Source organism: Arachis stenosperma, chromosome 4 (assembly GCF_014773155.1).
Source record: "Arachis stenosperma cultivar V10309 chromosome 4, arast.V10309.gnm1.PFL2, whole genome shotgun sequence".
In the NCBI taxonomy this organism is placed as follows: domain Eukaryota; kingdom Viridiplantae; phylum Streptophyta; class Magnoliopsida; order Fabales; family Fabaceae; genus Arachis; species Arachis stenosperma.
In genome coordinates this window covers 138,492,044-138,516,887 of record NC_080380.1, presented here as the reverse complement: position 1 = coordinate 138,516,887, position 24,844 = coordinate 138,492,044, and the positions used below count along the sequence as shown (strand labels likewise).

The 24,844-nt window shown below is 30.2% G+C and overlaps 2 protein-coding genes and 1 long non-coding RNA gene across 4 annotated transcripts; all 3 read left to right on the top strand.

Moving 5' to 3' along the window:
- The first annotated feature begins 400 nt into the window (after nucleotides 1-400).
- Nucleotides 401-865, top strand: LOC130975676 (extensin-like). The gene has a single exon (XM_057900431.1). It carries the CDS (start codon nucleotides 401-403, stop codon nucleotides 863-865), a length of 465 nt encoding a protein of 154 aa, XP_057756414.1.
- Nucleotides 866-16,963: 16,098 nt separating this feature from the next.
- On the top strand, nucleotides 16,964-18,013 carry LOC130976124 (brassinosteroid-responsive RING protein 1-like). Its single transcript, XM_057900892.1, has one exon. It carries the CDS (start codon nucleotides 17,036-17,038, stop codon nucleotides 17,573-17,575), a length of 540 nt encoding a protein of 179 aa, XP_057756875.1. The 5' UTR covers nucleotides 16,964-17,035; the 3' UTR covers nucleotides 17,576-18,013.
- A 1,494-nt stretch (nucleotides 18,014-19,507) lies between these two features.
- LOC130976125 (uncharacterized) lies at nucleotides 19,508-23,082 on the top strand. Of its 2 annotated transcripts, none has more exons than XR_009084593.1 (3): nucleotides 19,508-19,802; nucleotides 19,997-20,048; nucleotides 22,847-23,082. It is a non-coding gene; the product is annotated as an uncharacterized LOC130976125 (long non-coding RNA). The 2 variants fall into 2 exon arrangements; XR_009084592.1 differs by lacking the exon at nucleotides 22,847-23,082 and adding an exon at nucleotides 20,603-20,697.
- Nucleotides 23,083-24,844: the final 1,762 nt, after the last annotated feature.

Genomic DNA, 24,844 nt, shown 5'->3' with positions numbered 1-24,844 from the left:
AGTCTAGGAATTTTAAGTTATGATTCTTTGTTTGAAAATTGCTTATGTGTTTGCTGGAGCATTTTGTCTCATAAACAGGTATAAGACAATTCTGGACATGTGAAGAGCGTTCCTTTTAATCAAAGTATTTTGGGCTTGTTGCAAGTGAAGGTTGATCTGGGCCAACTTCAAAAATTCAGATCATGGGTGGTTCTATGTGTTTCCTTAATTCAAACCACTTCTGGGCCCAATATGAATGTTACATGTTAATTTTTTTGTTTTGGCTTGTGTTTTTAAGTTTTTTTTTTTCGAAAAGGTTTTTCATTCTCATTATGTTTTTTAGTCCAAAAAGGTTTTCAAAATTTGAAATTAATTTTCTGTTTTATTTTGAAATAAAATAAAATCTTTCTTTTATGAGGTCATGTCTTTTCAAGTCATATCAAAAGATGATGCAGTTGCATGGTTTGTAAAAAACTTCTTTTGGGTACGATTACCAACACTCCCTCTCTTCCCTCCATTAACTTCTCCTCAACCCCTCGGTTTCTTCCCATTATCTTTACTGCTTCTCTTCCCTCAAAAGCCTGAAACTAACCAAATGAGGAAGAAAGTGATTGCTAAAAGGCCTCCTCATGAAAAAGTTTACAAGCTACCCACAAAACCCTCAACTCGCTCCCAAGATAGAACCTTCACTCCCTCTCCTTCTCCTCCTACCTCACCTCCTCGGATTGATCCTATGGCACGTACTAAGAATCCATCTAGGGTTCCATCTTCAGCCAAGCAGACACCAGCGCCGAAGGAGCCTCCGTCCAAGCCTGGTTCATCGAAGCCGAGTTCCTCAAAAGGGAAAAGACCAGCAGCGCCTGAACCTGCCTCTGAGCCCCCTTAACCCAAGTCGAGGTCTATCCCATTGCGCTCTCAGAGAGGTAAAACTCGAGTTCCTCTTAAGACTGTTAAAGAACCAGACGTTGGCCCTTTTGATCACAAATCTCACTTCTTGACCTCTTATTTGAACTATAACCCTTATAGATTCAAATCTGCCATGAATAATGATTTTTATGATGGAGTTATTAAGTACCGTACCATGTGTCCCTCTTTTCTTGTTGATTTGCCAACTTTGAAAAGAAAAGGTTTTTCTTTTGTTGAAAATTTAGAATTTCTGGACTGGCATCATCTCTTTTCAATCAAAAAGCCTATTTACCCTCTTTTGGTTAAAGAGTTTTATGCTAACATGACTTATCATGAAGGCAGCATTCACTCTTATATTAAGGGTAGAGACATTATTTTAAATGATGAAACAATTAGTGATTCTTTGAAGTATACTGATGTTGGGCCTTGTGCTTACACTTCTGTTAAGTGGGATGAAGGAGTTGGTATTTCTTACAATGATATTTTGGCTCATATTTGTGAACATGTTTCCTTGATTGATGGCATCACACCCACTCACAGAGCCCTAGGATATGAACGTGCTCAGTTGCACCACATTGTCAACCACATTATTCTCCATCAAAGCGGTTCATATCAAAGAGTTTCTTACACAGACACACTTGTTTTATATGCCCTGCTCACCAAAACAGAAATTTCATTTGCATATTTGATGGTTAGATACATGTTTGACTCTGTTAGAAGTGAAAAAGACAAAGCTCTTCCATATGGCATATTTCTAACTTGTATTTTTGAGCATTTTGGTGTTGACTTGACCAATGAAGATTATCAAAATAGACATTCATATCTAAAGGGAGGTGGTGTAGTGAAACAGCCTAAAGGACCTACTCGATCTGAGAGGGTGGTCTTAGATGATGAAGATAATGACTTTGTCCCTGAGAAATCTCCTCCTCCTTCCACTGAGGGTATTTCTATCTCTACTGGCAAGAAATTGGCTCTGCTGAATATAGTCAAGGATGTAGTTCAAGAGTTTGTCTCCCAATCCAATCACATGATTGCCATGAGTAAGAAATAAAGGAAGCTAGCAAGCAAGCATGAGAATTTCCTCCGGAAGTCAAGAGATAGAGTGGCTGTGTTCATGACTTTTATTGATAATCTTCAAAAGGATGAAGACCCTGCCACTGATGTTGAAGAGGAAGCTGATTCGGAGGGGAATGGTTCTGATGCCTAAATTTGTCTCATGAAAACTGCTGCTGCTCTCTTTTTGTCTCATGAATTCTGTTTCTTTTGCTACTGTTGAACTATTTTTTTTGTCTTGGATGACTATATTAACTCTAAATACTGTTGCACTTTTGGTAATTTAGTTAGTACTTTGAACTGTGCTCTAACTCTTTCCTGCAGGTTTTAGGGGGTGTTTTTGTTGATCTTGCTTATTGTCTGCTCTTGATGACAAAAGGGGGAGTAATAGTAATAGGTGCTGATTAATTTGATGCTTAATTTTGCTACTGATATTAATTTTGCTGCTGATATTAACTTGATGTTTAATCTTGCTGCTGATATAATATGTTCGGCTGATCTTGTGGTTGCTTGTTTAAACTCACTTAGTCAAGATATATAAAGGTGTGTAGCTCTTTATTGGGTTCTCTATAAGTAAAATGTAAAACAGGAACAAATAGGAGAGCATAAATTTAGGGGGAGCTAATCTTAAAAAGGAAAGGGGGAGCAACACTAAAGCAAGAAACATAAATCAAAGGGAAGTTTTCTAACTTTACTAAAATTCAATTCCTTTTGCTTATTGTTTAAATATATTTGTCATCAAGGGAGAGATTGTTGAGTTAAGAAATTAACTAAATTAATTAGTGATGACAAACATTATTTTTGGGTAAAATAAATAATTAGTGTTGAGTGTTAATAATTATATGTTGCTAATTATTTATTAAACATTGCAGGCCAAAACTTTGTCTAGTAGCCCAAATTGGAATAAAAATAAAACATCAAGGCTAGTGAGCTAGTTAATCAAGCGAAGCCCAAAAGAAACAAAGTCAAAGAAATCAAACGGGTTGCTTAATGGATATCCGATCCAAGCCTGAGTTGATTTCAAATCCCTCCAATTTGATCTCACATCACAAGCAACGTTCACCTTTGTATGTTTGTCAGAAACTCAGAAAAGTGAGAAAGAGAGAGAGAGAGCTTTTTCCCTAATCTAATCACCAAAAAAGCAAGAAAAAGAGAGATTAAGCTTGAAAGACAAATGTCAAATCAGCAAGTCCAAACCAAATCAAGCTTAAGAAAAGATTAAAGGTGAACCATTTCCTCATACATGCATTTCAGTTTCTTCTCCTCTTCCCAACTCTCTGCTCAGTCCGAAATGAGATACAAAGGAAAGTTGACTTCTGTTCTTCACTCCGGTGTATCTAAGGTCACAAGTGATTCTTGGAGACCAAGTTGTGTTTCAATGGTCAAGATCTGGGTTTACCATTGAAGAAATCTTTTTCTGCTGATAATATGACTTTCAGTCAAGATAAAGAAGTCAGAAGCAAAGTTTCTACTTTGAAGACTACTGAAAAAAAGTGAACGGCTGGGTTGGTGAAGCTCAAGGCTCAAGGAGTTGACCTATGAAGAGCAACCAAGCAACATGCAAGAAGATAAAAAGAAGCTTGCTGTTCATTCAGAAGTAAGGAGAGAAAACCAGAGTTTGGTGAGTTGTGTTCTGAAAAGAAGTTCCTCTACTTGGATAATGCTTTCTTTCAAAGAAGCATTCGGCCAATACTGAAGAACTAAATCTGAGACTTGCAAATCTGGTTTATCACATAGCAAAGATGCTGTTGATGAAGTCAATCTCCTTCATGTTGTTACAGATTGTATTTTACTTTTCAATGTTTATCTTTCTATAATTTCTTGTGAAAAAAGGCATATTGAGAGAGCTCAAGTAAAAGCCATGAGTGGAAAAAAGTTGAGTGATACAGATAAGAGAAAATCCTAGAGTTATTTTCAGATTTCTTTAGGTATGTCTTTGCCTTGTATTTTGTACTTGTGAGGTATCCCTTTCTTAGTTGGGTTAGCACTAAGAGTGAAGAGTTAGGTATTAGCATAGCCAATGTCAAGTTAGGTTAGAACTTGAGTGTGAAAAGATTGTGTCAATCATGTGTAATTGGTGTATGTAATACTTTTAACTATAGTGGAAATTCCTCCATTGTTGTGGAGAAGACTGGACGTAGGTTGCATTGCACAAGACAACCGAATCAGGATACATACTGGTGTTAGCTTCTCTCTTCTCTGCTGTGTTCTGTTTTCTAATATTCATGTGACAAAAATAAATTCTCTCATAAATTTTCGCTGCTGAGTTCAAACAGAATTAGAATTAAAAGTTTGCTTTAAAGAGTCATTTCAGTAATGAAAAGAAGGGCATAGATTCAACTCCCCTTCTCTAAGCCTACCACAACCTTCAAAAAAGGATGGGAGGGGAGGAATATGAATTGAGCATTTCGGGATTGTATATATTTGAATTCATGTGTGACGGCTTTTCTTTTTTCTTCCTTTCTTTTTTGAATGTCTTGGGAAAAATATTTTAATATTGGTTTCATGTGTAAATTGCTCCAATGAGGTTACAATAATTTTTTTTTATTGGGTTCGAGGATTTTTAAGAAGATGGCGCTTGAGATTGAGAATGGTTTGAATTTTCCGTTGCTGCAGCATAGAACTTATTTGACAACCCAGATTGAGATTCATTACAGAGGGAAAGAGAAAATCTGCAGGCCATGGAGGGTACCAATGTCAACTTAGTTGCCATTCTTGTAAGTTTCGAGTGTTTTGATCTGCGATTATTGATAAAGAATAACCTATATGTTGTCTAGTTCTAAGGGTTATGTCTTTGATGTACCTCATTAGAACTTTGATTACTAAAGTTTGATTGCCATATGAATCAAAGGTTAATGGGTATTGCATTATGTTTCTTGTTTTATACAGTATCTTGGGGATTTAATAAATCAGTGCTGTTTAATTTATCTGTTAGACATGGTAATCGATGCATCATCCCTTAGAGAACATATAGAATGTGCAAAGCTTATCACCTTTACATTCTCTGATTGACCAATGATTACTTCAATGATGAATGTCGCCGAGATTCAGCCCCAGGAACAGGTCAGCCAAAGGTGAATCTGAAGATTTTTCTGATTATCCTTTTTTTCATGCCAAAATATAATTCCCCTTCAACTGAAACCATTGCACTTGCTCTTTCTTTCCTATTTGATGTTGACAAAGACTCTGAAGAACAGCCTTCGGTGATCTGCAATGGTAAAGAATTCATGAACGGGAGTTTATTGAACATGTCGCATGGAGGAGATAATTTATGCATTGTCTGCGTGAACGGTTACTATTTTAGTCACTTGTTATGCCAACACAATCGCTTTCAAATGCTATTTCCCAGTAATTATGAAATCCGAGTAAAGAGATCTGGAGCACGTTGGGTGACTAAGCAATACATTCAAGATTTCAAGAAAAGAAAATCCCAAACAGGGAAAACAAAAGCAACTCTTGAACTGAACATGAACATCATTTCACATTCTTCAGCTTCTAGGAATAAGATGCAGTTGGTTGACCCTCCAATGTATGAAGAAGAGGAAGAGCATGATTGCCAAGCTTAGATCTCTTCAGCTAAATGGCTCCTCATATTTGAAGCTTTTGACACAGCTCACTGCATCCATTCAACTGCCATTTGAACCCAGAAACAAATGTAAATCTTGGGTTTATTTGAAGTTTGTATTTTAGTTTTAATTCTTTTTCAAATTGCGGATATGAGAAAAAAGAGGGATAGGTTGGGGAGGAATATGAATTGAGCATTTGGAGGTTGTATTTGAGTGTGATGGCTTTTCTACCTTTTTTTTTTCTTTTCTCCTTGAATATCTTGAGGACAAAATTGAATCTTGGTTTCATGTGTAAATTGTTACAATGGGGTTATAGGGACTTTTTAATTGGGTTGGAAGGTTTTTAGGTAGATAGCTTGAGATTGACAATGTTTTGAATTTTATGTTGCTGCGGCAACGAGTGAGACTTGGCAAGCATGACGTGACAGATTCAGATTCATGAGAGTGAAGGAGAAAATCTGCAGCCCATGGTAAGTACCAATGTCAAATTAGTTGCCATTCTTTTATGTTTCCAGTTGTTTCGATCTGCGATTATTGATAAAGAATTACCTATATGCAGTCGGGTTCTGCGGTCTATGTCTTTGATGTACCTCATTAGAACTTTGAATACTGTTTGATTAACAACTAATTTTTAATCACACATTATTTGAAGTTCTTACTTGATAAACCTTTAATATGCTGATTCGTTTCTTAAAACAACTGCATGTTTTCAATTTGCAGACATCTTTTCTTTCCAAAAAGGGTCCAGCTTTTAAAGAAAAGAATACACATTGGACAAAAGCAACTCTCTGTGCCTAGATACCTTTATATCTTCCATTTTTCAACCAAGTTCATCTTGAATTGTATCAAAGAATTTGCAGTGTAGGAACCTTTCTAGTTTTGATTTTGTATCCTCCTTTAATTTGAAAACTTCTAATCTTATTGTTGTTGAAAATGAATTGTGATCTTAATATTGATGTAAGATTTTTTCCCTCTTATAATCATGGTATGAAGGATAAAAAATTAAAATTTCCATTTTGTGAAATTACTAAAAGATATGTTAAGGTTGATCTCGTAATCATAGATTGAATGTACCATGCTGTACACTTCAATATTAAGTTACTGGTAAATTGCAAACTTGGATAGGTATCTCATAAAGTAGAGATTTGAACAACATATTTTTCTGAAGGTAAGATACATAGATTGAAAAGGCATGGATTTATTAGGAAATTTTGTTGCTTCAAGCTAATAAATGTAATTAATTATGCTCTATAAAGTTTCATGGCATTGGAGGAATCATTGTATTTCTCCTCCACTGCTGTAACTTCTTTTATAATTAAAAATCTCGTGACATGTTCAGGAAAATGATATATAAAATTAAAATATGTATGATGAAGTTTTATGAAGGATTAATGCAGATAATTAACTCAAGTGCTGAAGACAATTTATAATCTGGTGCAAGAACTTTGATAGTTAAGTGTTTGACATGAACAGAGCTGAGATAATGGATTTATGTGAGACAAATATATTTGAAGGTGATGTGATTGATGAAGTGATCAACTTTGTGAAAGAAGAAAGGTATGGCCCTTTTCCAAAAGCTAAATTTAATTTTGTTAGAAGAATAACTCTTGAAAGCTAATAACATTTTCACATTTTTTAAATATTTTTTAATATAGATGTTAGTATTGCATGTCATGATATAATGTCTATTTCCTTCATACGCATTATGCATTATAATAACAATATTATGTGCATTGATTAAAAAACTGAGGGAACGATCCTTCGGTAAGGGAAGGTGACCCCCAAAAACAAGATAATCGAGATGATCATTCGATAAGGGAAGGTGATTAAATTGAGATGATCCTTCGATAAAGGAAGGTGATCGGCAAATTTTTGGAAATGAATCTTTGGTAAGGGAAGGTGACTCCCATCAATTTGATAATAATATATCTTTGTTGCCATAACTTCCTTTTTGTGTATGTCTAAATAATCTTGATTGTAAATTGAACTAAGAGAATGATCTTTCGGTAAAGAAATAAGGTGACCTCCAAAGACAAGATATCGATATGATCTTTCGGTAAGAGAAGGTGATCGCCAAAACATTTGGGATAAGAATCTTCGATAAGGGAAGGGGACTCCCACTTTTTATACTGGTTTGAGCTCAATACCTTTCATAAAAATTACGAGAAAAAGTAATGAAAAGTACAATGAAAAGTGTGATCATAATTGTTCTTCTGTTATCTTTTTTTATTTATGATTATGTTTATTATTTCATTCAAAAATCCTTCATTTTTCCAAAGTTCCTTTTTTGTATGATGTATGATATTGTTCAAGATCTTTATTTTATTCATATCTATTATGTTTAACTTATATATACCAATGTTACTATTCTTTTCTTATTTATTATTTATTTTGCCTTACTTTATGGCCTATGAGGACATAAAACCAAGGTTTATGAGTTTGCATTTTATATATTTTAACGCTATAGGCGTTTTGTATGCGTCATACATGTCATACCATAAGTAAATGAGAAGCATCTAAAAGTCACACCACTTCGACTAACAAAGACTTTTGAAATACTAATTGAACAACATTGCATCATCACTATTTTTATTTTAAAACTTGGAGCGACTGGGGATGGATACGATGACACCATATAGATAAACTATTGAGAAACTTTTGTTTCTCACCCCTCTCTCCATACCATCTTCAGGAACGATGCAGTACAAAGCAATACATTGCTCAATTGATGAGGTGAAAAGACAAGTGCATTATTAGGAGCAAGCTATCGAGGACGTAAATACAAAACATTAAGCGTTTACCTTAAGAAGGAAGAATATGCGATTGTTTTAGCCATAGTTATACAAATTAAGAGAATTAGGATTTTCAGTGCGTCTTGTTTTATTTTTATTGAGTGATTGCAATTGTAACTATGATGTTTCTTTTTATGATTATTTGGTATGAGTAAAGCTTGTCATTGTTGTGCTTTCATAGTTTAGCACGCCCGATTTTCATATTAGTATTTCCAAATCCACTTATATTTTTCAACTAGTAACTATTCTAATGAAAACTAGTTATTCAATATTTTTATATATAAATTATTTTATATAAATATTTCATATTTGTTTTAAAAAAAAATTCGCAAAGTTTTGAATATCAACTACTAAATATAATCCAAATAAAGCTTAATGCAGTTTAAAAGCATTAGGGCGTTACAAAATGTAAGTGCTTGAGATATGTTGCTTAGTATAAAAATACTAGTAAATTTAGAATGAGCATCAACAAAACAAATGTAATACTCCATTTCTAGATGTAACAGGGGCAGGACTTCAAATGTCTGTAAACACCAGCTCAAGTGGTGATTTGTATATAGTTTCAGTGCTAGAAAAATATAAACGATGTATTTTGGCAAGAGAACAAATTTCACACATCAAGGTGAGAATTAGAAGGTATAGGCAAGGAGCAATGTTTAACAACAATAGTAATAGTTTTTATTGCACAGTGACATAATCTTTTATGCCACAATTCAATGTTTGATACAGAATTATAATTGAAAGAAGAAGCATTACAAGTAGATGCAGTATTACTATTTAAACTGGTAGAAGAAATATGAAACTGATTACTTTAATTATTCACTAAACTAGGTTGAGGTTTAAGAGAAGAAGTTGGATAACATAGAGCAGCAGTACATGAAGAAAAAATAGACTTTGGCACAGAAAGACGATCAAAGGTATAGATGCTATCTCTAACTATGCCTTAGAAAAAATGCTTATGAGTAGTCTGATCACGAATTACAACAAAGTTGGGTCAAAAATTCAAAGAAAACATGATTATCAAAGGTAAATTTGGATACACTCATAAGATTGTGTGTAATTTCAGGAACAAATAAGAGATTATTAAATCTAAATACAATCTTTTTATATGGATCATGAAGAATTGAAGATCCTTTACCAATTATATTGATATATATACCATTGCCCACAAATAATTGTTTAGAATCTGCCTGACTTGAGGATGATGTTATCAAATTTGAAGCATCATTAGTGATATGGTGGCTTGCCTCAGAATCTAGCAGCCATGCAACCTTATTGATTGAAGACGGTGTAGATATGTAGACTCAGGGTTAATGGAAAAATGATGATGATAGTAGGGGTTGAGAATTTGCATAAGAGATTTAAAGTTGTGAATTATTATTACTGGATAATGGAGTGAAAGAAAAATCAAAACGATGGTAGCAATTGTAAACAACATGATCAAATTGACCACAAAGTTGGCATGAAGGGCGATTATTGGTGAAACCAAATCTGTCTCTACCTCTTGAGTTACGACCACCTCTTTCACGTCGTCCAAAGACGCCTCTATTATCATTGAAAGTCATAGAAGATTGAGCAAGCTTTACCATGTGCATATCTGTATAGGTTTCTTGAAGCGATCTAACATATTGTTAAATGCAAGAAGATAATTTTCAACCTCTACAACACAATACGACCCCAATTTCGACATCACAGTGCCTATATATACTGAATACTCTCTCGAAAGGTCATCTGAAATAGTTTGAATGTGATCATCTTCCAGTACGATATAACCAATAGCAAAAAGAGAGCTAACAATCTTACGAATCTAAGCCAAATACTCTAATGCAGAGGCACCTTTCTTATCCCAAATTTCATAAAATCAAGTTGAACCAATTTTTTTATTCTGAAAATTGACAGTCATCGTTGCAACGATCCAGAAAGAGAGTGATAGATCTTGTAGCTTCCAAGTCTTGAAAGATTCTGATTCAGATTGTATCTTCTTGATTGAATCTGTAGTGAATTGTTCTAAAACTTTGTCTACATAAAAATGATCTTTCATGCTTATACTCTGAATAGTAAGAAGAGCCTGATATCTCCATGTTGAGTAGTTATTCTCGTTGAGCTTATTTGGGATAGGAAAAATGTTTTCTTGTTGGTGAAATTTTCATGATGGAAGGAGAAAGAAACACTGATGATGGTGTAGGATGGAGGAAGAGATGAATTAGATTCTAGATATCTTATTAAATCCTAAAAGATCTATTTCAGAGTATATAGCAATAAATCTTTAATGAACAAAGAAAAACAAATATGAATAAAAAAAAACATAAGAGAGAAGAGGATTTTTTATTAAAATTCACAAGTAAAATTGTATATTACAATTCTATATCTTTTACACACATATAATACAGAGATATACAATTGTATATATATAGAATTCTGTAATATACTACTAACTAACTCATTAACCACTTGTAATGTTAATAATTCCAATACTCTCAATAATTAATAATTACATAAACTTAAATTTCATTATTCGAATAGTGATTGCTATGTTATTATAATGCACTAAATTTGTGCTAATGCAGAGTAATGAGATGTGTTGTTAAAGTAATGTTAGAATCTATATTAATTATTATTAAATTATTTCTAAATATTCAGTCCAACAATATTTATGTTTTAGATATTCAAGTTTATCCTTTAGAACAGAGTGTTAAAGATAATTTATGTGTTTATCTCTAAATTCTAAGAAAATATTAGAGTAAGCAAGCAAATTACCATTACCGAAAAAAAGTTTAATTATTTTATTGATTTTATAATTTTATTAAATTTTTAATTAAAATCTTATATTTTTTTTAATTAAGCTTTTATATTATTTTTAATTTTATAATTAAGTCATTTTTATATCAAAATTGTTAAAATTAACAAAATATTCCTCCCAAAATATATGTGGTCAAAGATCTAGTTAGGTTTTTAATTATGAATATCTTCAATCTATGAAAAAAATATTCAATTAACTCTAATACTTTTTACAAAAAGAAAGACCTAATCATAAAATTTAAAACAGTATAAGAACCAATTGAAAAGATAAAAAATATAGAAATCTAATTAAAAATTTAATAAAAGTATAAAGACCAATAAAATAATTAATAAACAAAAAATAAATATTGAGTAAATATTTATTTTAATCTAAGACTATTTGTCTAAAAGACAAAAAAATTTTAAATAAATGATTAGAAACTGAAAAAAAATATTTACTCCTAAATATATTACTTGATATAGTTACCCAAAAAAAAAAAAATTACCTGATATACAATTCTTGACATTATTGAATGAGTCAAGTAAAAACTTGGCCTTGCAATATGACATAACACAGCTGGCCCATTTGTGTCTTGGCATTACAAGGCAAAGCATAAACTAATAAATCAAACATCAAATGTTATCACTTTGTTCATCATATGCTTCTTGTATTATGGTGCATCCATTTAAGCCACTTTCATTTTCACAAGGGTTATGCCCTTCCTACCCAAATACCCATCATGCTCTTCTTGGCCACACCAATGTCCAATGGTCAATATTTGTCGTCTTTGATGTTTATTCCTTTTTTTTAAGGTCCCTTTACTTGTATTTTAATTTGTTCTTCGGAGTAATCTTTAATTTGTCCAAACCCTATTCACCTGGTCCCCCTTTCATCATCTCTATACACATGATGTTCTTAGGTTAATCCCCCTTTTATATATATCTTTCTTTTCTTGTGGTCAACAGTGTTGAAACTATTACATCAGAGGAAATTTCCACACATCTTGGGTTGGCCAAGTTTCAAAATCACAACAACATCTTCACAAGTGTTCTGTCCCCCTTTTGCTTGCTTTATAACTAAATAATGTTATGTAATAATATATTATAGTGTATGTAAATGTATAAAATTATATATTAACTTGTGGCTATGCTATATACACACCTTATTATATGATTTATTGTATACTTTTCAATATATACAATGAATAAAAACAGTCTTAACTATTTAATTTATAATCATATATAGTTGATCTAAAAAAGATAAGAGTATTTTTATCCATAAACCATAAAAGATACATAACAAATCTAATATATATCCAACACCTTTTCAAATATTATTTATCAAGTGAAATTGGTAATTGATTTTTTTTTTTTTTTTGGGTTTGGTTTCCAAATGATAATATAATATATATTCTGACACACTTGTAGTTGCCAAAGGAAATTTTTCTTCTGATACTTTGCTTAGACCATGATTCAATATATATTAAATTGGGTAATATATAGTCAAATTAGTTTTTAAAAAATTGAATATTTTTTAAATTTGTTTTTAAATTTTTTTAATTAAATTGGTTTTTTAAAATTATAAATTAATTATATTTGTCTTTTATTGACTCTATTAATATATTTTTTGTCAATGATTGATGACATAAATATTAATTGATAGCATATATGATACTTAATATGTCCAATTACATGCTGAATAATATGTTTATGAAAATCTATTAATTTAGTCGCTAAGTCATATTAGGAATATAATTTATGTAATTAAAAAAAATAATAAATTAATAAATTTTCATAAATATATCTAATCAATGTGTAATTAAACATGTCAAATATTATGTATGTTATTAATTAATATTGTATATCATTAATTATTGACAAAAATTATTAATAAAATTGCTGAACTATAAATATGATTAATTGGTAACTTTTAAAAAACCAATTTAATTAAAAAAATCTTTTATAAACAAATTTAAAAAATATTCTATCTTTCAAATACTAATTTAACTATTAATTCATACTAAAGTATTTCAATTATCTAATATGCAAAGTTTGTATCTTAACTTTCATATTTATCTTTTGGAAGAACCAACTAATAACAAAGCTTTCTTTTTTCCTTACAATGAAACATTTGAATTTCTTGAATTTATTGAAAAATCGTAATAACATGGCAAAAGAAACTAATAAGAATCTTTATGATTACATAAGGCGTCATTCCTTTCCATCATTTTATGGAAGTAAGTATTTAAAGAACAAGTTTTTACTCCAATATATAAATGTAATACTTTCTTAAAGAAAAAACAAATAAAAAAGTCGTCTTCTTTTTTTTCCAACAGAATTTCATTGATTAGATCTTAAAGACTCAACCTTATTAAATATACATCAATTTATTAATAATAAATCCTCAAATAGATTTCTAAAAAATATTTACTAAAAAATTATTCAAATTATATTGGTCTTTTTATTATTAAAAAAAACTAATTTGTTTAATAATAATTTTTTAAAGGTAATTATCTAAAGTCTAAACACATTTAGACGCATTCTTCAAATCCTGACACAACTGATCAGTTCGTTAAATAAGGTTAGATAATTAACGAAGTGATCAGTTGTGTCAGGATTTGAAGAATGCGTCTAAATGTGTTTAGACTTTAGATAATTACCTTTAAAAAATTATTATTAAACAAATTAGTTTTTTAAAATAGTTAATATCAATAAATATCAAAGTATTAATATAGAATATAATTGATCTAAAAACATTATATTTTATACATGTATTGTGTAATCCTAATCGAATTTTTAAAATCTTTGATGTTATGATTTTAAATCCATCAATAATTCTACAATATCTCTACCAAATCAGACAATTTAATGATTTAATAAGTCTTGTTGCAATTTAATGTTCTACACGTTTAATTTACACTTACAATTTTATATTAAATCTTTTTTTCTACTATAATTATCTCCTCGCTCGTGTCTTAAAAAATAAGTAACAGGTTCTTTAATTGAAATGTTTCATCTTCCTGTACGTAATTTTATCTAAAACTATTATAAGTAATGTTATATGATTAATAAATATTATATCATTTTTAATTAATATTTAATTAATAATAATTTATATTTATATTTATTAAAATTTATACATATAAATTAGTACAGTTTATATTTATATATTTTAAATTTTTTATATATAAATTAATAAAATTTATTTATTAAAAATACTAAAAATGGTGGTGCAAAAGTTTCTCAAACATCATTATACACGCTTTAGAAATGTTTTAAATTGACGAGTGTGAGAATTCATTTGTAGGTCCACCATCGTAGACCCATAGTGATGAAAACATTCTAAAGCCAAGGGGTTGCCTCTTAGTTGACTTGAGTCAACACGGTCAGACCAATATATTTGAAACTCTATCTTCTCATGATCTCATAAAAAAGCAGCCACTAATGCTGAAAACCAAACTACAAATGTTAAAATATTACAAAAACAAATGTCATATATATAATAAACTAAATAATCCGAACAATAATAATGTTAATAATTAATTAAGCAATAAGTTAGTGGTTCATGAACACAACCAACCAATCTTCCCTAGCACAGAACGGTGCCTATACAACAAAACATGTCTTTAAAATAAAACATGTTGGCTTTATATTATACTACGTACTATCTCATCACTTTCCTATAGTTATAATCATTTGATGAACAAGACACCCAAAAAAAAAAAAAATCATTTGATGAAACATAATATATAGTATTTTCTCGAAGTGACATAAACACGTATAAGAGGCATGAACTTAATATTTTATTTTTTCTCCATAATCATCGTTCGTGCTGTTTACTAATAAATAATTATGAATCTATGACCATTTAGAATAATGGATGATAATAATTAATAAATAATTACTATTTAATTTAGATTTAGATACGCACTAGGCTTCCACGCTCTTTCCTTAGTGAAGCACATGGAGCTTGCGTGGAATATTAATATTAACACAAGTTCTGTGAAAGATAGAGTAAGGCCACAACATGTTATCAAACCAAAAATGCAAAAAGCAAACCTAGTCATCACGGTAACATTAATACAGCACGTAGTATAACATGACTTTTCAACTTAGATTGTTCAAAATTAAATATACCATGTTATTGGAATTTGGATCTTCTCGTGGCACGATTAGATTTTGTGGTTAAAACTAGAGCAGAAAATTGCGTGTGTTGTAGGATTGTCGAAAACATGCATGGTCCCCATAATAAGATATTGACTTCTTTTCCTAGTGTGAAATACGGTTTTGACCATGTAGCTTGAAAGAATATTTGATAAAAAAAAAATGAGAGTCCAACAAGAAATCTCATACTTATAAAATTGGACATTAAAAAGAAAAATTACAGTTATTAAGTTGTGGGTGCAATTATATTATACATAGTTAATACTATTTAGGAGATAATAAAAAATAATCAATCTAAATAATTTAAAATTATATTATTTAGTATTTATTAATTATGATTAAAATGACTGTATAATTTTTTATATAATAAATATATAGTTATAAATATTATATAACTAAAATTATAAATATTAAATTAAATAAAATAATACATTATCTCTCTAGTAATAATATAACTCTGAAGGGAGCAATAATTTCAAAAGAATTAGGAGGGGAGCGGTGGGGTGGTTTTGGTGGTTTAGCTAATTAACTAAATTCGTTAAAGAGATATTTACTGGTCTTGTCTCTTTTCGATTAAATTGTTTATTTTGGAAAACCACAATTCTTTTAAATTACGTAAAGATTTTTAGAAGTTCGCTTTATGCTGAATCGTTCAATTAAAGTAACATTCAAACCAAGCAATTGAGCTGGGTATTATACTTTATTTAGTTTTGCACTTTTGCTGTTTTGGATTTAATGCAAACTAATATTTTTCCGCAATAATATTACGGAATAGTTTATTTACTTATTTATTGTTAATGTTTAAAAGTAAAACATATTTCATCAACATTTAAAATAAAATAACACTTAGTGATGTAAAATGAAATGTTTTATAATATAATAAGAGAAATGCTAGGGGCCAGCAATTTTGGTGTTTTGTAACCATCAATTGACCATCAATAGTGTTTTAAATGGTGTGAGATTATATCTAATGGTAGGAGATCATTCACTTTTGTTTTAATAGTTAAGAGCTGGCTAAAAAACACAAAAGTTGCTGGTCCCAATACACTTTTTCATATAATAATATATAATGAAAATAAAAGGTTCATTGTATACATTTCTAGTTTTAAAATATTTTTATATATGTATAAAATAAATCTATTTTTATATACTAACAATATAAAAAGTTTATACAGATATTTAATCAAATGTATATTATTATATTAACAAAGTAACTAAATTTAAAATTATTATTTAAAAAATGATCTAAATATATAAATTCAATTAAATAATTGTATTAAAAATTTTATATTATTAATACATTAAAATTAACTCTAAATTTAAATCTTCTTAATTAAAAATGAATTACTTACTATCTTAACTAATTTTATATGTATTATTAATAAAGACTCCTATGCAATTATTAATGATTAGATCATTTAATTAAATTATTATTTAATAATTTTAATTATTAATTTTATATAAAAATTAAAGACAACTGTATATGAATGTTTATTGTTATTATTACTACACAATGTGATAAATACAATATGGGTTAATATAAATGAAACCTATTTAAAATAGAGTAAAAAGGAATAAAAAGAAACTCTAAACAGGAAAAGGAAAAAAAAAAAAAGAGTGCCGTCCAAAAAATACCAACCTCTCAACCTACCTAATCTTCCATTGGTCATTGTCCCCTCCTCCCTTCGTCACACCATCTTATCACCATTATATACCTTTCTCACCTCCCTCACTTCTCTCCAATTCACAACACAACCTTCTCTCCCTTCTCTCTCTCTCTCTCTCTCTCTCTACACAATGGGGTTCCCCGTCGGCTACACGGAAGTCCTCGTCCCAAACATCTTCCTCCGCCTCCTCACCTTCCTCGCCGCCCTCCGAAACCTCGTACTCTCCCTCTTCCGCCTCCTCGGCCTCTCTGAACTCCTCGACACTACCACCACCGACCCCTACCCTCTCTCTTGGACCCAGGCCCACCAGGCCCAATTCCGGCCCACCACCACCACCACAACTACCATCCCTTCCCTCTCCGCTATCCTCATCCGCGAATTCCTCCCCGTCATGAAATTCAACGACCTAGCCGGCGCCGGAGATTTCATTCCGGCCACGACGGAGAACGGATGCGCGGTTTGCCTGAGCGAATTCTCCGCGGAAGACGAGATCAGGTGTATGGCGAACTGCAGACACGTGTTCCATCGCGGTTGCGTGGACCGTTGGATGGACCACGATCAAAGGACTTGCCCTCTCTGTAGGACTCCTTTCGTTCCCGATCACAAGGTGAACGAGTACAACCAACGCCTCTGGGAAGCTTCTGGAGTAGCGGAATTCTACGCAGATTAAAAATGTGATCTGCATAGAACTCCCCTACTCCCTTCACCGATCTAAATCGCCGACACTATAAACCAGTGTCGGCGTCTCAGATCGGATTAGTAGAGATCCGATAGCAATCTAAAAATAGAAACAAACTCCTTCCTACATCTCCACTCTCATTACTTTCCTCTTTTAAAAAAAAATGATTTATTCATTTTTTTCTCTTATGATATTTACATATCTAGATTAGATTTTTTGGATGTAGGTAGAATTTGGTGGTTGGAGAAGCTAGTGAAATTTGTATATAGTTAAAACAAAAATTGATGAAATAAAATGTAAGTGATACGAGAAATTGACAAGCTTTTGTATCAATTGTATACACTCTGCTTTTCAAGTTTTTGTTTGGATTCTGTTGTTAATTTACTATTTTGGGAGCTCCTACTAAATTAGCATACTTGGTTTAATTAACTTTAACATTGTGTAATTAATCTGCAGCCACATTTTGATTTCATTACTTTATAATACAAATTACAAACCGAGACGTGTTGTTCTGGGTGAGATGAGAATGGAAAAATGTGGGAATCGAATCTTATTAATTATTATAGCAAGTTGTTAATTAATTATGCTGATAATTAATTAGTTATCTAGTGCATTTTCCTAGGATAACCAAAAATAAAAAATAAAAGATAAAAAAAGCTCTGGCAATTAACCAATTTTACTTTGTGAAGCTAGGTGAAATTAAATGTATTTGTTGTTACTTGTAGTAGTACTACTATTCTAGTGTTAATAGTATTTTCACTATTGTGATGATAGAGTTATCATTATTGACAAGAGGAAAAAATTGGTCATGACGATGGATTAATAGTAAAATATTACTAAGTTGCTTCTTTTTTCCCCTGCGTGGATAATTCATAATTGGTTTTTCTTTTTCCCCCTCTTATGGACACATGCATCTCTAGCTAAAATTGCGGCAACTTACATGGTAGTTTAATGTTGATTGTGGGGGACTGGATCCAATGATCATTCATTGTAGTTTCTGGAAGTATCTTCAATAAGATTAGCTTTTATGGCATATGACAAGAAGGAACAGTATTTCAGTACTTTGTAAATTTTTTTAGTTAGCTGGAGGTGATTTGAACAGTGTTCTACCCCAATGGGGAAAGTCAATAATTGCTTTTTGTAACTGTGTCTTAACTGTAGACTAATAGTTCACTTCAAACTTCAAAGTGACTTTAGAACTACTGAACTAGTAAGATTTTTCAAAAGCTGTTTTTTTTTTTATTATTTCTATATAAATTTGAAGTAATTATATTTTGATATATGTCTTGCTTTGTAAAGATATATTTGTTATTGCTTTCCTTGTAAAATTTTCTTCTTTTACTAATATACTGTTGTTTCTAATTTCTAATAATACTATTTTGATGTTGATATATTTTTTCTTTCGTTCAATTTTGGTTTTTCCATATCTGCTAGCAAGAGATTAGTTCAAATAGTAAACAACTTTGTTTAAGCAAGAATCGAGTTTAAAATTGTTGAACGGAGTCAAGTCCACGACCAATATCAAATTCGAATAATGAAACCTGAAATACTAGATTCACAAAAAAAAATTTACTATTTTGCAAAAAAAAAGAAAGAAAAAGAAATTAGATTAATTTTTAAAAAATTTCAGATAAAACACTTTGTTTATAAAAGATTTTCTTTCTTTATAAATCATCTTCAAATAGATTGGTTTTTCTGTTGTTTAAAAAAATAATTAATTTGTTTAGAAATTTATTTGTTCAAAATGCATATTAAAAAATTGATTGAAAGCTACGAAATAACTAATCTATCTAATACGAACAATCCTTAAAAAAATTTTTTAAAATTCGTTAGAGTTCAATTTGAATGTTTACCTTAAAAATATATCGACTCGAACTCTAGGTTAAATTAGTCTAATTGTCCTTCTAAAAAATAATAAAAAATAAAAATTAATCAAATTAAAGCTAATTAAAATTGTTTAATTTGGTTTGAATTTTATTTGTCCCCAAGCTGACTACTGACCCAACCCTCTAGCGGCCTCTACAGCCTTATAAATATACAAAATTTAAGAAGCTAAGTAAGAAACTAAGAAAATGAGAAATTAAATCCAAAGTGCAAGCGAAGTTTGATTTGGGCAACCATTTTTTTATACAAGGATGACATCAGTTAAAATAGAGCAGTGATTGGAGAAGACCCAAAAGAAGAAAAAGCTGTCCAAATGGAACCTACCATATATGAGGTAGGTGAATATATTAAACTAGTTATCATAGTTCACATGTTCTAGATAATGAACAAGGAGACAGAAAAATAGTTGTTATATTATTAATACATTCTGTATACTAGTGTGAAGGTAGATAAAGATTAGAGAACATGTGGTATACATCATGAATCATGATCATGTTTTTCAACATGGGTGACTGTCTTTGTATGCAGGTCTTAACCTGTTGGTCAACCAGACAGCTACGTTTTCACTTTCTAAATCTAGGTATCCACGGTAATCTTCTTTATTTCACACTTTGTTTATAAAAATAGTAATGATTATTGGTTGCCTGGTTGGTTTGTTCGGAAAAATTAGTTGACTAATTTAGTAATAAGTTCAAGTGAGTTTTTTTTTTTCTTCTTTTTATGTGTTTTTTTAATTAATTTTCGTATTAACAAATTAGTAAACTAATTTAATTATTAAAATGACTTAGTCGTATAGTATTACCAATAATATTATAGCCCAGGTTGCAATTGAATTAGTATCGAGGACAACCAGTTTTGTCTGATGTTAACAGGAACTAAAAAGTAAAAAATCCGTTATTTTGGGAAGCTGGCATTCAAATCCATATTAGAGAAAAGACCAACGGTTTTGTGACATTAGACAGCGTATACTTGTGCTCATATGTTTTAATAATAATTTATTTATATTTATTATTACTAAAATAACTTAAATTGCATTATTTTATTTCGTTAGTATTTGGATATTGTTAAATTGGTCTTGACATCAAACCGTATACACCGTTACCATTATTTTATTATTGTTAATCAAACATTCAGGTGAAGTGTGAAGAGATGTTGAATGTTGCATAATGCATGAAGCATGGTTACAACTTAGAAGTTGTCAATATTGATCTCATTAAAGAAATTTCAGCCTCAGAGAAATCTCGATTCTTAGGCTTATTTCTGGCTTTGTTTTTGGATAAAGTAATGTTTTAATTCGAAAAGATTTAGTCAAATTCTAATTTAGCTTTTAATATTTTAATTATTTTATTTTAGTTTTAAATTTTTTTAAATAAATTTAATATTATTCTACTATTATATTTGACATGAATAATAGAATAAATGGTCAAATTAATTCTTAAAAAATTACTCGTTCTTTAAATTAGTCCATAAAAAATTTTAGTTATATTTTTTTAACCTACGAAAATAAAAAGATATGATTTAACTAATAATATTATTAATGATTCGTATTAAATTTAATAGTAAGATAATATTAAGCTCATTTAAATTTTTTTGGATAAAAATAAAATATTTAAAACATTAAAAAATAACTTAAAATTTAGCACGGAAAGAATCAAAATAATATTTTATCTCTGTCTTTTTTATTTTTGCGTTCAATATTTCTTCATTTTGGTATTGGTTCTTGTAATTGGGTTATTAGATGCTATTTTGAAACCTGGTTCTAAAGTGGGCTTTTGGAGAACATATGTAATTTGAAAATAGATCTTACTGAAATATGAAGCTGAACTATGTTCTATCTCTTCAAACCCAATCCAGTAAATGACCAAAATTAAAAAAAACCCAACTCACTATTGTGGAAGGTTATGGAGTTTATCTTCCAGACCCCAAAAAAAAAAGTGTTTATCTTTATTCTTACAGCATAATTTACTTCTTATGCTTTTTAATTTTTTTTATTCTGATTCTTTTATTAGTTACTTTTTTTTTTCAGACTCCATGATAGTATGATACACTACCTCAAAAGTTTATAGACTAAAATGCCATTACTGACCTTAAGAAATTCCATGTGGAAACCATCTTTGGTCTTCGTGAATTAAGGACATTGTGAAGGCAAGTATTGTAAATTGAACTCAATTAAAAAAGTTGACACTTAAACTCCTAATTTCAACTCATAAGTCATAATTCACCCCCTTTTTCTTCCACCTTTCAACCTTTGCTTTGATCTCAAGTGACCCTCACAAATCACACCACGTTGTCACATATAACTTAGAAAAGAAAGAAGATCTCTAACACACTCAAGAACACCACACAGAAAGGAGAATATTGACAGATATCAATTACCAAAGGAATAATAACATTATGTCAAGTAGTCGTTGTATAATTTAATGTGTTACCTTTGCATTGTGAAGATGATCGCTGCAAAACAGGGTTGTGCAACAACACCAATGGCTCATGCATGCCTTTGTAACTTCCATGATCCTTAGCTTTTACCATCTTAGATGGTTGATCGAACATTTCTGGGGTATGTGAGAACAAAACCTTGATCACATATCAGAAACTCTATCTTCGGCTCAACCACTCTTTCTACTTAGTATAGTAGACATAATTTCTTTTCATTGATTCAAGAAATGTCGTTTTTACTACTTAAATAAACACTAAATATTTTGATTCATACAAAAAGCTAATTAAAGTATATGGACTTCAAATTTTTATATAAGCAAAGTTTTATAATAAAATAATAATTTTTATAACAATTAAGTACTAGTTATAATAGTTCAAAAAATTAGTAGAAATTTTGACTAGCTAAATTCCTTATTTAAATTTGTTTCAAATTCTTGATTTTTCATTTTTCATAAATGTTGTGTTGTCTTGCATTAGAAAAACAAGTTACATTCTTGTAGTTTTTATCACCTTTTAATTTAAGATGCAACTTAGTTTTCAATTCCAATTTAATTTGATTTCGAATTTCTTCAATATTCTAATTAACATATTATATTTGTACTATTTTTGAATATTTTTGATTTAATTATCTAACGATAAAAATTAAAAAAATTGCTTTCCTTGATCAATTTTGGTGTACTGAATCCCATTAGTATTAGTTTTATCTTTAATTTATTATTTTTAGTAAGCGGTTAGTTAATCATATTTAAAAGTTTAAATTAAAATATATTTTTAGATTGTTAGATTAAACAAATTAGATCCATAGTTAAAAATATTAGACAAAAAAAAATATGTTCATCTTTAAATTTTTCTCTATTGGTTTTTGTAAACTTTATGAATGAGAGTATAAGTGTTGGGGACAAGGGTCAAGATTTGTGACGAAGAAATGATAATGTGTGATAGGACAAACTCATTCTGGTGTGAGAATGGTGGAGCTTGTGACTTGAGAAGATAGTTCAAGGAGAGAATTATTCAACTATTCATGCATGTACGAACCTGGATTTGGTGGAGACCACGGTAAACATTATGCATCACCATGTTGCTACATTTTCTGTTTTCATAGTGCTTTGGAAAGGGAGTGATGATTGCTCTCTTCCAACAACAACGTCACATGCTTCTCTCATCTCTCACTTTTTAGTTTCTAGTATCTTCTCTTTGGAAGTTAGTTAGTGCTACTGTTATGAAAATGGAAATGCCTTTTAATCTTTCTGCATTAAAAAGGATACTAATACGGACATTTAAGAAAATAAAATGTTCTGTTTTTGAATCCTATACTAATTATTGAATCTCTAATGCAAAATTAGTTAGGTTTTGAAATTTTGATAAAATATATATGTATTTTTTTATTTTATTCTTATATTAGGTCAACTTATTCTCTTCGATTATTATTTAAAATCTATGATCTTATTTTATAATAGAAATAAGTGAGTCGATTTAGTGTTTGTATAAAAAAAAATGAGTACAAATAATATTTTTTTTCAAAAAATAAGTAGAAATAACATTTTTCTTATTTAAAATTTATGGTCTATTTATAACAGAAATAAATGAGTCGATTTAGTGTATAAGAAAATGGTACAAATAATATTTTTTTAAAAAAAATTTGCCAACAATTTTAAATAAATAAACAAATAGTTAAAATTTTGAGTCTACAATAACATACCTGAACATTTTTTGCTTCAGTAATTTTATTTTATTTATTAAGTTTCCCCCAAACATGTAAGATGTTTGCAAATTATGGCTATGGCATTGACAATGAATAAATACCAATTGGTTAAGTATTTGAGCTAAATTAAAAAGTAAAAGAATAAGGAAGACATTGTGAGCTATAGAAATTATAGGCATATATTATCTAATAGAATTTGTATTGCAGATTTTTACTCAAATTGAACTTCTAATGAATTACCTAAAGTAACTAGCAGCAGTGGGGACACAAATGTGAGTATAACACAAAAATTTCACCATCAGAGTGAATTGAACCTTTCTTATTATTGCAACTTTAGAATTACATAACAATGTGTTATGGTCAAGTACGGAGAACACTGGCTATTTTGGCAATTTTTTCAGTGGGAGTTGTTTGTGCTGATGTCTTCTATAGTAAGAAACTGCTCAACAAGAAAAAAGAGATATACTTTTGAGATTCAACAATTATTTAAAATGAAAGTACAAGGAATTCTTGATGATGATGATGCTGATGAAGATGAGTGTTTGTTCCTTGTAACTGAAAATTTATGATGTTTAACAGACTAGTTAGTAGCCATATTATTTTTCATCGTAATTTTAGGGTTCTTAACACTTTAATTTGTTATGTATTTTTTTTTTTAAATTAGGAGTGAAATTCAAAAATTTTTAACTGAGTATGAAAAAATTATATCATTTCAATTATAGTTCGTTAGCCAAGATAAATAAACTCTTACTTAAAAAGGATAACACATTATTGAGTTAAACTTCAGAGTGATCCCTGAACTTACACTCGACCCTCAAAGTGGTCCTTAAGCTTGCACTGGCCTCAATATTATCCCCGAATTTAACACAAGTGTTTCACGGTCGTTCCTGAAGCATTTTCCGGGGAATATTCATTAACGGCGCGCTGACATGTATAGAGAGGCGCCACATTGGATATCTGACGTGGTTGTTATCATTTTTTAACTCAATTTAGTCCCTGAATTATTTTATAACCCTAATCCCCAATTTATTATCAAAAACCACTCTATTTCTTCTTCTCTGCTCTCCTTCGCCTTTTCTGCCATTGTTGAGCTGCCATTGTTGAACGTGATTTGAGTGGGTCATGATGGGTGGAGTAATAGTTGAATTACCTGGTGGTGTGATAATTGGTTTGACCCTTACTTCCTTGATTCTGGCATTGAATACTTTGCAAGCATTGTTACATATGTTGTCACATTT